General features: G+C 35.5%; 1 protein-coding gene and 1 long non-coding RNA gene across 22 annotated transcripts in view; one reads left to right on the forward strand and one right to left on the reverse strand.

Moving 5' to 3' along the window:
- The window catches only part of TRDN (triadin), a 379,193-nt gene that overhangs the window by 133,569 nt on the left and 231,134 nt on the right, over positions 1-14,490 (forward strand). The window contains exon 10 of one of the 20 annotated variants that reach the window (XM_082729961.1): positions 4,048-4,191. The exons of the other annotated variants lie outside the window; for them this stretch is intronic. Coding sequence (XP_082586087.1) covers positions 4,048-4,076 — 29 coding nt within the window. The 3' untranslated portion in view covers positions 4,077-4,191. Of the gene's footprint in view, positions 1-4,047; positions 4,192-14,490 lie in introns of those variants that run through there. 20 annotated transcript variants of the gene reach the window in all.
- The window catches only part of LOC309864466, a 52,785-nt gene that overhangs the window by 15,795 nt on the left and 22,500 nt on the right, over positions 1-14,490 (reverse strand). The window lies entirely within an intron of this gene.

Consider the following 14,490-nt stretch of genomic DNA (forward strand, 5'->3'; position numbering starts at 1 on the left):
GTTTAGATGTAAATGAGAAGAGTGAAATATGCGTATTTGCTAAGAACACAGTGGAGTAAGAAAAGGGTTAGAACAGACCTCTTCATAACCCAGAAAGGGACCATAATTTCCTTTCCTCCACTGGCTGATTTTTGTTGTTTTGCATTATTTTATTTTGATTCTTCAGAGGTAGCCATCCAGCCATCCAATGCATGAACATTTCAGGCAGTGAAATTGGGGGTTAGGCACAGAGGCTCCAGAGTCAGACTGCGTGGTTTCAGTTTTAGGCCCTGCCCCTTGTTTGAAATATGACTTCATCAAATTAATCAATCTCTGTAGGCCTTTTTCCTCCTCTGTCAAATGAGGCTGAGAAGATTGTGGCAGAATACATTAGCAGCTGGTCAAAGTGCACTTAAGTCTGTGGCTCCCTGAGTGTCAGCTCTTCTTTAGTCATTGAGCACGTATCTAGGGGATGTCACCAGTAGAATTTTGTTAGGGAGAGGAAGCCATTTCTTCAGATCCACATCAACACATAATATAACACCGATTTTGCCCGTCGTAGCCACCTGATGTCTTCTGGCCTTAGTTCTACTACCTACATCATGTGGGCAACAATATATAATTTACAGTGTTATGTTGAGAGTTATATGAAAAATCTTTCATGATATGCATAGAATGAGTTTGATTTAAGTGTGTTTTAGGTGAGTTCTAGAATCCAGCACATTCTATAGATACTGATTCCATAGATTCAAATATGCAGGATGCTTACTTCTCTTCTTTAACGTGGGATAATAGACTCTACTTTTTAGGGTTAACATACAGATTAATTCCTGCATTGCCACAAACATTGAACAGACTACCTGACTATGAAAGCATAAGAAGCACTATTTAAGTGTATAGTATTGGTGGGGGTGGTGCTTATGTCCAAATACAGCAAAATTGTGATTTTCTACTCACTACTCCCTATATCTTTCTGATTTAATTATCATATATCATTATCACTCTCTCCCTAGCCTTTCTTTTCTGCCTTATATATACCCTTAAGAAACATTTGCTTTTAAATCCCTACTGTCTCCTACTTTGCCAGATCCATGATATTTTTATTGAATTGAATTCATGATACTTAATATTTATCTCAATGAAAAAAATTATTGATGATCATCCCAAAGCAGCCCTCTTTATTCATTCCTAGAAATAATCTTGTTATTTAAAAAGATGACGGGTTTCTAAGCATTGCAAATAGACCCCGTGTAAAGATTCTTAAAGGAGTTATTGGTAGTATCTCTAGAGACAGAGGCTCAGAATTAACAGAGACTGGCTTTGCAGCATCCATCTGTAAACTGTAGGCAGCATAAAGAATTAGAATGAACTAGTAGAAGAAAAGGGGGAAAATCCTACACTTAATTACAGACGTGCATAGTTCCTGGACTTGGCATACCCCCATGAGGTTTGCATCTGATTATCTGAAGCCAGTGGCAGTTATTCAAGATAAATGTATTAGATTTTCATATTTGTCACAATCAATCCATGAAATGTTCTTGTAACTATAAATAGCTGGTATGGGCCCAGAAGTGGATGTGAGCACTTCTGAGTAGCTGTGATACCTCTAACACTGCTTTACTGTCTCAAGCAGCTTCATTGTGATAAAGGGGCTATAGGTTTTGGGAAAAAGCTAGTAAATAAAGACTGCTGTCCTCTTAATACCAAGTCATATGGCTTCACTTCTCTGTGTCCGTTTAAAGAGAACCAAATGAAAGCCTGCTTCATTTTTCTCACATTCTCATTTCTCATATCTTTCTTACCCTTTTGAATACGGAGCTAGAATTTAGAGGAATTATCTTTGCTGTGAGGAAACTTTGATTCAAGTGTCGTTTTGGTCTAGCCTTGTCACTGTTAAAGGCATGGACCTGCTGTCAGACAAAAATACATCCCTCCCCAGGTAACCTACAGAGACTATTCAAAGCATGTTCTAAAATAGTCTGAAAAAGGAACAACTAATACAGAGTCATTTGAATTGCTGCATGAAAAGCAAGGAAAATTAAGGCTTAATCAAAGAATTATCAAACTAATTAGGTGTTATTTATTAATGTGTCATGTCTTGTAATAATCTTTTCTGTCAGTTCATATGCAAGAGTGCAGATTAAAAAAGCATTTCCGTAATTATGTGAATATATTCCCCCCCTGCTAGTCTAAGGTTCACTTGGGTGGCCCAGTAGGCAAAGAATGGAGAATCTGTGACTTTCTAAACATTCAAATGAATATGTAGTGCTCATCACTTTTCTAAAGCAAGCCTTAATTTAAACATGGAAATAATAAGTATGTCCCATACCTATTTTGGTATAACTAACTGTGAACTATGAAGTTCAGTATAAATGCTTTCAGAGAGACTGAGATGATGGACAAATATTCCTCATCCATAGCTTGTTTTTCCTGTACTAGGATGTTTGTGCAAGATGAAGACGATGATGAATTTTGCAATATTCACACTAATGCTACCAGTTTCAACATTTTGATGTTCAGCAGTTGCTCAGCATTTTCGAATCAGCCCTATGACTGCTCTTGTAGCCTCTGGTATATTTTATATTTGAGTTTTCTAACATAATCTATGTTAAGACAAAATAGTACTGTTCTTACCACATAGTAGTAATAATTATACCACACGGGAAGATAATAGATTTTGTCTATTTATATGCTCATCAATATCCCCGTTGATATGCTCAAAGTTATCCTATTAATCAATTTCCCAACAGTTACTAAATCCATGGTATATACTTAATAATAGTGGTCATAACATGAGTTTCAAAGCAGAAGGAGATAACAATCTAGTCAGATTATTACAAGGAAAGCAATGAACAGTACAGAGCAGCTAGGGGAGAAAAGTGGGAGAAGATACCAATTAAGTACGAAATCATATCAGTAGATTATACTCAATATAAATGTCTAAAGAGGAGAGTGCCACAGAGGTTAGGATAGGCTTCCTAACAGTGTAGTCTTAATATTTGTTCAATGCTTACCTACAGCCTCATTGTGATTTTTATTATCAATTTTTTATAATGAGTTTATTACTTATTTTTATTTAGGTAGTCGACTTTCTCACTCTCAGAGGGGTAGAATAGTTATATGTACTTTTAATTAACAATACCAAGTATGAAGTCAATACAGGGTAGAAACTGAACAAAGTAATAGCTCACCATATGGATGGCTTCTACATGCCTGGGCATGTAGACCCCATTATCCCTTAGTGTGTATCCTTTGTCATTCATACTTTAATTATTTGTATTACACCTCTTAAATCCCCACTACTCTATTTTATTCAGTATTTCTGATTCATGGTTGACATGGAGCTTTCCTGAAAGAAATACTGTCACCTTCAAATCACTTTCTATTGTAACCATCCACAGTGTTTAGGTAATGAGTGTGTGTTTAGTGGCTAAGACTCATTTTTAACAATTAGAATCTCATACAGAGAATGAAAGAAAATAGATATAGAAAAAGGATCAATACTGTCATTTTTGAAACATGCTATAGAAAACAACCTGATGATTTAATACACTCATAAAACAGTTACATAAGAAGTAAATGGCCTCCATTTTCCATTATTCATGATAGGATTATATTAATGATGATTTTCTCCCAGAGGAATATTATTTTTTTGTATAATTATAAATAGCCTTCTGACAGTCACTGGATAAGCAGTGCGTATTGTTTTAAATGACAAAATAGTATCAATTATACACAATTTAAAACAGGAAGGGAAGTTGGATGACTTCCAAATGTGTCATTCAAGGGAGAATATATTTGTGAATTTAATTGGGTGTTAAAGACTATTAAACAGTAATTATCAACATGTTACCAATTTATCCTTTATCTATCAAGTGCAAGTATTGAAATATTTAAGTTTATGTTATATGCCTGTAGTTGAAAAGGTGTGGAGTTTTATTGTCTTTTTTAAAGCACCCAGTAGAGAATTCTCTGCTAAAACAAAACGACAAATACTTTGTCTCCTTCTGAGATAAATTTCAAAACCAGAAGGTCTTTTTTTAATTGGTTCTATAATTTGTCCTCAAGCTTTTCACATCTCTTTGAATTGTTTGTGAACATGGAATATTTGCACGTGTCAGAGACAATTAACCAAAACAAACAAACAAACAAAAATGAAGAAGAGGAAGGAGAGGAAAAAGAAGAAGAAGAAGAGAAAGAGAAAGAAGAAGAAGGAGGAGGAGGAGGAGGAGGAGGAGGAGGAGGAGGAGGAGGAGAAGAAGAAGGAGGAGGAGGAGGAGGAGGAGGAGGAGGAAGAAGAAGAAGATGAAGAAGAAGAAGAAGAAGAAGAAGAAGAAGAAGAAGAAGAAGAAGAAGAAGAAGAAGAAGAAGAAGGAGAAGAAGAAGAAGAAGAAGGGGAGGAGGAAGAAGAAGAAGGGGAAGGAAGAAGATTTCCCACAAATGGAGGAAAAGGGTAGGACAGTCACAACATCCCTTCCTTTTGGCAAGTCTTGTGTGGTGTGGAAATAGCTAAACAGGCTGGTTGAAAAATGCCAAATTGATTTTATTTTAGATGAATGAGATCCCTGCATAAAAGAAAAACAACACTGTTTGTTCGTTGTTTGTTTGTTTTTTGTTTTTCAAATGCCATGCAATAGCTTAAAAAAGTAGCTCTCTGCATTTGAGGATATGAGGAAAGGAAAATCACAAAGAGCCTTGGTTAACATGGCTTACCTAGAGTCGAAGAAAAGCTCAATAATACTTATACTTTCCTGCAGCTACCTACCCTTTCAGGATTTTTTAGGATGATCAGAGATGATGATGATGACAATATTGATGGAGAAAATGGAAAGATTTACCACTTGCCAAATCCTCATGCTATTCCAGGTCAGGGGTTGCGTTAAACTCTGGACATGGATTATCTCGTTGAGTTCTCATCAAAACTTGGAGCAACAGGAGAATTGTAAATATATTTTAAAATGGGGGTCACTGCCTGTTAAGTCTCCCCCCCTTCATTCTGTTTTCTAAGAGTTATAATTTAAGAAAAACTCACAATGTCTTTTCTCATATAATGCAAATTTGACATGCACTCCTAAATGTTCTCAGTACAACTGCCAAAGAAAGCAAACGATCTGCTGGTAACTTTTATATGTCTTTATTGTTTGGTCATTGAAAGGAATCTGGTTTGGAAACCCCAGGCAGAGGGCACTGGGACTTCACACCTAAGAGCATAAATAGCTTTTCACCAAAATTACTGAAGGAATCTTGGATATGGTTTATTTTTAAATTTCCTGGGGTTCTATTAAGCTGGCCTGATAAAATATCACGCAGCTCCATGATTAGATTTTTAGGCGTATTTTATTCTTAATGGTTAGAATGACTGCAAATTGAGATGGAGGAGAACATAGAATAAACTTATTTCTAAGGTTGTAGGTGGGTCCTTAAATTATCAAGAATGAAAACAACAGATTCGAGCAGTTTAGGAATTGATTTAGCAATCAACTGTGCCAGCTGCTTTCTGTCAATAACCTCTTTGGTAGAATCCTAAAGTCAAACAACCAGAAAAGACAAGAAACAGAAGGAGCCATTATTTGTTCTTCCTGTTTAGATAGTTTACAAAAATGTCAAGCCTCCTATCTCTTAAGAAGTGAATTGGTTATTCTACTTGTAAATTATTTTAATACGATCTATAAGTGTAATGATTTTGTCTTGGGAGCCATCTTTTCTCTCATTTCTGCATTTTTCTGGTTACTCATATTCCCAATGATCAATAATCTGGTGTGACTTGATTTTCCATCTTTGAGTAAATCTCTAAAGTGTGTTCAATCTCTAAAAAACAATACTGGATATAAAGCCTGAACTATTACACTTAGACTTGAGAGCTATGACACATTAAATGTACTCATATTTAGATACAGGCTATGTTATGATTACCTGGTTGGTAAACAATAACCTTATTAGAACTGATTCTTTTGTATTGACAACAATGTCCAGTTCAATTAAATGAACAAAAGCCCATTATTTGTTTGTATGTTAATATGTGAGGGAGGAATCATGCCTAGTGATATAAATGAAACCTGGGATTTTAACTCAATTTGATTTTAATTCAAAATTGAGATTTTGTGAGATTTATTATTGAGATGTGATTTATCGCGAAAACTATGCATTTTTAGTTCTTCTCAATTATGTTTTTAAAATTCACACATAAATACCACATTTTAAATATTTACCATGGAATAAGGTTGATTTTTTAAAATTAACTAAGCATATAGTTTATTCAGATCTTTTTAATATTTTTTCAGTTTTCCTCAGATAATTGACATATTATACTAAGTTTAAGTATATAACATGATGATTTGCTCTGTGTATATATTGTGAAATGATTACCACAATAAGTTAACATCCATTTTCTCACATAGTTACAATTCTTTTTCTTATGATGCAAACACGTAAGATCTAATCTCTTAGCAATTTATAGGCAATATTATAGTCACCACGCTCTATGTAAAATTCCTGGGACTTATTTATTTTATAATTAGAAGCTTGTACCTTTAGGTTTTCCTCCCTCCTTTCACCACCCCCCCTCCAAACCCTCCACCTCTGGCAACCACCAATTTGTTCTCTGTATCTCTAATTCTATAAGTTTAGATTGCATATGTGAGATCATATGGTATTTGTCTTTCTCTGTCTGGTTTATTCCACTTAGTATAACAGCCTCCAGGTCAGTCCATATTGCTGGAAATGGCAGAATTTTCTTCTTTTTATGACTGAATAATATTCCATTCTATTTCTATAGATGATAGATGGATAGATAAATAGATTCTAGTTCCAGTATACATATATCATATTTTCTCTATCCATTCATCCATTGATGGATAGTTGGACAGTTTCCATATGTTAGTTATTGTAAACAATGGTGCTAAAAGTTGATTTCTAGTAAGGTGAGCCCATTTTTATTCTATAGCTTCTCCAACTACTCAACACCTTAGAAAGTAGGCATCTCCATTTTGGTAAAGAATGTTAGATATTTTGACATTGGAAAATAGCATCTCAGAGACCTAACTTGAATTCATTATAGCTTTGAATATTGAGTTAACATAGCCAATGGTCAAAAACGTATATTATTTGTACTTTCATTCATTTCAAATGAATAAGACTTAAAATGTCCATTATAATATCACTTTATTATAAGACAGAGGACTGCATTTAAGATGTTTTTTTAAATTCTTATAAAATGATATCATTGACTATATATACTATTACAGCATAATTGCCCATAATTAATTTAAATTATTTAGCACTTACTATTATTCTAAATGTTGTTATATATTTTACTCATTCTTTCTCTCTATACTATTTCTAAAATAAATGCAAAACACAAAGACGACATGCTGCTGGGCAAAGAGCGGCACAGACGATTTCTAAGTCACTTGGGTGAATTTAACAAGTTGTTCAACTTTAGACTTCAATGTTTGGCACTAAAACACCATTTATGTTACATCTATAGGTACAGAGATATTTGGGCTGAAAAATACCTCAATGGATAATCTATATAGTCTTCTTTCCACCTAAGGGGACCTGCAGATATTTGGAATATATTGCAAGTAGTATTTCTTGACTGAACTACTTAATGAAGCTACATTTCCTCATCTTTGGGCTTTAGCTCACTTTTTCTCACGAGCCATAGTTAAACACATTAATGTATCACTTTCATGGAAAATTGTTGTTCCATTCATAAATAGGTAAAGATTCTCACAGAAAGAAAATGCTTTGGTCTGGAACTATGATTGATTTATAAATAAACAGATAGATAAATAAATAAAATTTCATTATTTTGTTGGAAATATTTTGCACTCAATCAAGAACTAAAAAAGCTATTCTTCAGTCTGTTCATATGCAAACATTCTAGAAAGAGTATGAGAGAGTAGCATTTAGTGACATTACTGATTCACTCATTCCCTTAGTCATTCATTTTTCTCCTTTATTCATTTTCCCTTCCCAAGTATATATTGCTGTTCTAGATTTTGTCCTTAAGTTGCGCAAAGTCTAGTGAAGATTAGAAAAAAATGGAGGGGGGGGATGGGAAGGAAGAAAAACCCAAACTTGTAAATAAACAAACAATAAGCCTTGAGGATCAGAAGGTAAAGTGCATCCTGGCTGCTCTGGGAATGTGTAGAGCTGGGAGGGGCGTGCATAGAAGAGAACCAAGGGAGGTGATAATACAGCCAAATTCTGAGGAATCACCAGAATAAGCCAGGTTCTAGGAAGTTTCATCACTGAGAATTTACAATCCCAGAGATATTTGATTAGATAACAAGTAGGATATTTGCATTCTAAGTGTGTGAGTGCATTCTAAGTTTTTATTTCTTCTCATTGAGACTGCAGTCCATCTAACTTGCCTCATTAATCTCTTCCCCTCCCAGCTTTGACCTTTGCACTTAAAAACACATAATTCATTTTATCCTTTTGTCTCCTTCTTCCTTCTTTACTCTCTGCCCCTTGGTTGACTTTGCTTGCAAATATGATTTGCTATGGATTTCAAAGACTTATGGTTTGGATAATTAGAAGAACTAAGAAAAGTGAGGAAACAGTAATTCTGAAAATTCTGAAAGCCTCTTACTTTTAAAGTCTATCTAGAATTGTGGAAATGAGGTCAGGTTACCAAAAAGATTGATTTAAGTAGTGAGTCTTTTTGATGGGCCCCTGAGGTCAATTCAGCATCTAATTAAGCTTAAACATAGCATGACCACTGAAGAAAACTATAAAACTCTTCATAGTATGAAATAAATACTTACAGATCTTTCGAGGGTTATGAATCATTGATGATAAAAGATGAGATAATTGACATTTATCTTAGCCTTCTGAATAGATAGTAAATAAATAGAAAACATAAAAGGAGTGGGAAAAAACCTTAATCTTAAATTGGATCTCCTCTCAATGCATGATTTTGTTAAGCTATTTACACTTCCAGAAACCATTTTTTTCCATCCGAAAAACCAGGGTGTTGGAATAGTTGATTTCAAAGGTCTCTCCTACACTCCAAAATTCTATGATCATGCTTCTGTGCCTCTGTTTTTGTTAGGTCCCAAACATCAAGTATTCCATCATAATCAAGGTATAAGGATAAACAGAACAGTGATATGATCTTGAATCTTATTTCCTTTCTTTAGTTGACTGTTCCATAGAAAATCATTTCTACTTCATAAATTGGAGATGAAGAGGAAAAAACACTTATATTACCTTTATCATTTTTAATCAAAAGAATGTATGAAATATGCATTTGGCTACTATTCCATGCTTTCCATCAAAGTGAATATGCAAATATATAACACATGGAAATATTAGGGAAGCTTTTTATCAGGATGCAAAGAAACCTTTCCAATAGAAACATTTTGGCCTGAAGGAAGTTCTTTGATCTAAAAAGTTGAAGCTTTTGGTGTTTTAAAACCCTTATAGTAGTGTTGTGTAGCCAATTTTTGCTAGATAATCCATTGCTTAAAACTTTTCTAAAATCATAAAAAAAGGGGCGCCTGGGTGGCTCAGTGGGTTAAGCCGCTGCCTTCGGCTCAGGTCATGATCTCAGGGTCCTGGGATCGAGTCCCGCATCGGGCTTTCTGCTCAGCAGGGAGCCTGCTTCCTTCTCTCTCTCTCTCTGCCTGCCTCTCAGTGTACTTGTAATTTCTCTCTGTCAAATAAATAAATAAAATCTTTAAAAAAAAAAATAAAAAAAAATAAAATCATAAAAAAACCTTGATAATTAATTACCAATGAGATATATTATTGGAATGACCCAATAAAGTAACTATGGCTTCTACTTCAGTGTCCTCTACACAAGACCTCTGCCAAACTGAAAACTATATAACCCAAGTGACAACGACTAAGCAGTTAGTCCATAAACAGCACCTAGTTGGGTAAATGGAAAATTCCTTGCCCTTATCTGGATGTTCTTATTTGTTCCCAGAAGCTCAAGTGAAATGATTTCTTTCCCTCACTTCCTACCTTAAATTCATTTAATAGTCCAGTTGGGTTATGTCAAAATGTACTCTGAATCCATCCACTTACCTATAGCTTCTATGTTTTTCATTGATCATATATTAAAAAACACCATCCACTATTCAGAATAGCATTCCTTATTACTCTTTATTGATACATTTTTGATAGGATACTTATTTGTATCTTACTTACTTATTTAGTATTTTTTTGCCTGTCCACTAGAATCTCAGCCCTGCGAAGTGGGTGATGTTCATTGCTATAATTCTATATCCAAAGAAAGTGTCTGGTACTCAGTAGGCATTCAATAAATACTAGTTGCATAAATGATAGAACCTCAACCCAACTAATCCAAACCCACGTCACTTCCTCACTTGAGTTATTTCAATAGTCTCTTCCTGATCTCTTGCTGCCTGCCATATCCTTTTCTCTACGTTGTTTTTGTTCACGTTACAGTCAGTAATCTTTTAAAAACCTACATGCCTTGCTAAAGCCCTAAAAAAGCTTACCATTGCCCTTAGGACAAATCCAAACTCAACAGAACAGCCTAGAAGACTCTGATATGAGCTTGTCTCTGTTCTCCATCACCAATGACCTTTAAGCAAGGCAGCCTGGTCCGTAGCTTAGGTTTATCATGTCAAGAAGCCTTTTATCAGACATCTTCCTGAAGTTTGCTCCATTGTATTTAAGTCAGAGCTGCAGTGTGTTCCGCTTGGAGGCAGGGCCACTTCCTATATTATGCATTTGCATAATTTGTATGCTTACACATAGACCCCCATTCTGATTCCCCTACCCTAAGACAGCAGGCCCTGGACTGGAGCTGCAACTGCCCAGGAAAGAGCTGTCTCTTAATTTTGTCTCTTAAGTAGGTTTTCCTGGCCAAACCTTGCTGTGATGGACTGCATGCGCTGAAAAAGCATGAATTTTTCTAATCTGCACAAAGCTCCACAAGTTAGCAAAATCCAGTTTCATGGTAGCCCTGCTCTTCCTTTTCTGTCCACTTTAGCATGATCTCCTTCCCCAAGCCATTGTCTGATTCACCACTCTGTTTGGATAGCTCGACCTGCCTGAGATCGGGAATTACCGGCCTTGCTTGTGTTTTGCCCTTCTCCCTCCATCTCTGCCCCACTATGCTCCTTAACAGCAGGGTCTATGTCTCTTCACTCTGCTCCCCCAGTGATTTCATTTGTGCTGATGCCCATGAATACTCAACAAAAACCCTGTTGGAACAGAGATGATTGTTCTCTAAGTCCTTGAAACAACGGAGACCCAAGTTAAGTGATAATTAGCCCTGAGTACCCCCCTCCACAAGACCACATACAAGGGAGGCAAAGTAGCTCTGCAGAATTTAGCAGTTCATGCGTGGCAGGTATAAAGATACCAAATTGATCCACCCACCTCATACGAACTCCTGAACGTTTTCAGGTGGTTCTTTACTGCTGAGAGCCTCGTTTCATGGGTAAATGCACAAACCTGGGATTATTATACAAATGGTCCAAAATTTTTGTTTTAACAGATGGGGTGGGGAAAGGGAGGAATGGTTGACACCCCCAATCCTTCAGATCCCCCTCCCAAAACTAAGGCAAGGGAAAGACACTTGGTAAGGAGACTTGAAGATCAAAATGTCCCTATTTTAATAAAGGACATTAGCACAATCACATGTCTCAGACTAAGATATAAAACCATATTTAATTTTACTATTGGTTCAATTCCAAACTTTAAAAATGGTATTCCACATGTTATAAAAATACTCAAAGAACATTGTGCAATGCCTACAACTAATATTATTGCTTTAGCAAATTTAACCATCATTTTCCTACTAAATTCAGATCTCCCCACTTCCTTGTTAGTCATAGATTCACAACTGATTTTTATGAAACTGAAAGAATGAATAAGAATCTGTAATTATGTTATACAGTGTATTTTTTAAAAATGTAAGTGAATTTTAACTCAATGGCCACTTGTTAAAATGACACCTTCTCTATCCCAGAATCTATCACCATTCATTGTTGGCAGTACAGAAGCCTTTCGAAGAGTCTATGATCTTCTGGATGTACTCAGTATCTCCAGGAGAATGTAATAGTGGCCTTAGGAATTAAATATCTATCAGGCATTAGAGGAAAACATCTCCTCAACATTTGTTTCAAGATTTAGGGGATAGGCTTTAGTTGTATAGAAATGTTGTGGGGAATATCCTTTGATAAAGAAGCCAGTCGAATTAAATTTTAGTATAGTGCATTGTTTTTTACCTCATGCTATCTGAATTCAGCTCCTAGCCTCCTGCTTGACTTGAGATTCTGAGTAATTCCACTCATCGTTTCTAGCAGTGTAAAGAAAACATTGGTAACTTAGATCATTAGAAGGAATGCACACTGCCTACTATCCTCAGTGGAATTTGACTAAACCAAAATAATCAAATTCACTTGTGTGAGAAAAGACTCAGAACAATACAATATTGGCAGCTTACAAATGTGCCATTCAGGTATTATGGAAATAGCCCAGCCCAAATCACTCAAGAAACAAAAATAAAGCCAATTCATTGTGTTCGAATGTCAGAGGGATTTTCAGGTAATAGCTTGTAAAATGAAGGACACCTTTATAGAGTTCTAACATAAATTTCAGCAACCTAAATTGTTCCTTCAGAGAGTAACAGTCCTCAGGAATTCCAAAGGAATATATTCCTAATAAAATTATAAGCTTCTTTCCTATAAATGAGTTCTATTTCTGTCATGTTTAATTTTATCTGTTGTTATGTTTTTGTTTATGTACTGCAAAGTCTGTTTCAAGTCCTCTTGTGTAATTAGATGGGATATAAATTATAAGTTCATTATTGAAAAAAATTAGTGTTTTGAGTATTTACTATGTGTTAGAAGCTGCATCACTTAATCCCTGTAACAGCACTAAAAACTCTCCTCATTTGTGCTCACTTTGGCAGCACATATACTAAAACTCTCCTCATTTTATAAAGGCCCTAAACTGAGGCTTGGATACTTTAGGAAATTTTCAAGTTTATCCAGACTGTAAGTGATAAAGCTGAAACTCTCACATACACAAACTCTCACCATTTGACTTTAAACATAGTCTTTATAGTAAAGAGCACTCTTTATTATAAGATTCTATTATTAGTGTAACATTATATTAGCATAACTTATCATATATTACTCATACATAAAATGGTCTCTGATTTCAATAATATTCTCTGACATTATTTGAACCTAAAAAGAAGATTTTTCAGTCAGGCGTCATGCTCAAGGATGACGTATCTGATTTGTTACGGTGCTCCCTACCACAATAGACATTTGGTCTGAACTGATAATTGCCCTGCCAAGGTGACAGAGCTGTCACTATGAGGCAAGAAGACTTCTGGCTTTTTCTTTCTCTTTCTTTGATCCTGCTTCCCGGCTGTGTCCATTGCCTCACAGTGATACAATCAGCCATCACAGGGAGCATACTATAGTTGGTCACAGTCATAGGGAATTTCTGTTATAGACTAGATATTACACTTTCTGCTGCAGAAAGCACCAGAAAGTTTGTTTGTTTAAGAGTCCTCCATACTTTAGCACCCATGCCTTGTTTTCACCAGATTCTCTCTGTGTGGAATCCCTTCCTCTCCTCATTTTGTCACCAGCAAACCCAGGTCAAGTCTTTAATACAGGTCACAGTTGATTTTCTCCAGGGGTCTTTCTGCAACATCCCCTCTGTATGTATTATTTCCCCTCATCACACTCTAGTAGAGTGATCTATTATCATGATCTAAGTCTACTTTAGTCAGTGTATTAGAAACCTCTTGAAGGCAGAGCTGGAGTTTAATGGTTTTGGTATTGGCACATAAGAAGGGCTCACGAAAATGTTTTTAAAATAAAATAATGACTTTATGATTCCTCCAGGAAAATTGAAAAATATATTAGAGTATAAATTATGAATAATTCCCCTGGAAAGAATTTTGTTTTGAAATAAATTTCTAAAAAGCTTATCAAAACTATAAAGGATTGTGATTTTTCCATCATCACTGTTCATGAAAGTATATGACAGGGTAAAGCTATCTAGATTGAACAGGAACCATTCTATGAAGATATTTTTGAAAGCCTCAGTATTTGGAATAATTGATTTATATTCATGGTCACTTGTATTTTAAGCTTTAGTCATTTAGTTAACTCCTTTCTAAATCTAGATTATCCCTAAATTTAAGAGCTACAATATATCAACCCACCTTAGAAATAGTTTCTCAAGAACAGCTCTCAAGCAAGACTTGGGAATGGGTGTTTACAAGTATATATCCCTTTGACTTACACAGAAGGTGGAGACTCAGTGTGGAAGCTTCAGACATCTGTCCCACCTGCAGTCATGGACCCCTTTGTCATAGATGACCCTTTTCTGGCCTTAGCAGTCTGAAAGCAGCTTTAAGCACCTCAAATCTGGAGCCTCCATGGAAATTCAGCTCCACTTCTTAGTTGCTGAATGGCCTGAAAACCTGTTCACTTTAGTTTTCAAACGGTAAAGTGAAAATACACCTACATCCTAAGGAGCTTGTGAAGATTAAAT

The sequence above is a fragment of the Mustela nivalis genome, assembly GCF_964662115.1.
Source record: "Mustela nivalis genome assembly, chromosome: 5".
NCBI classification, from domain to species: Eukaryota; Metazoa; Chordata; class Mammalia; order Carnivora; family Mustelidae; genus Mustela; species Mustela nivalis.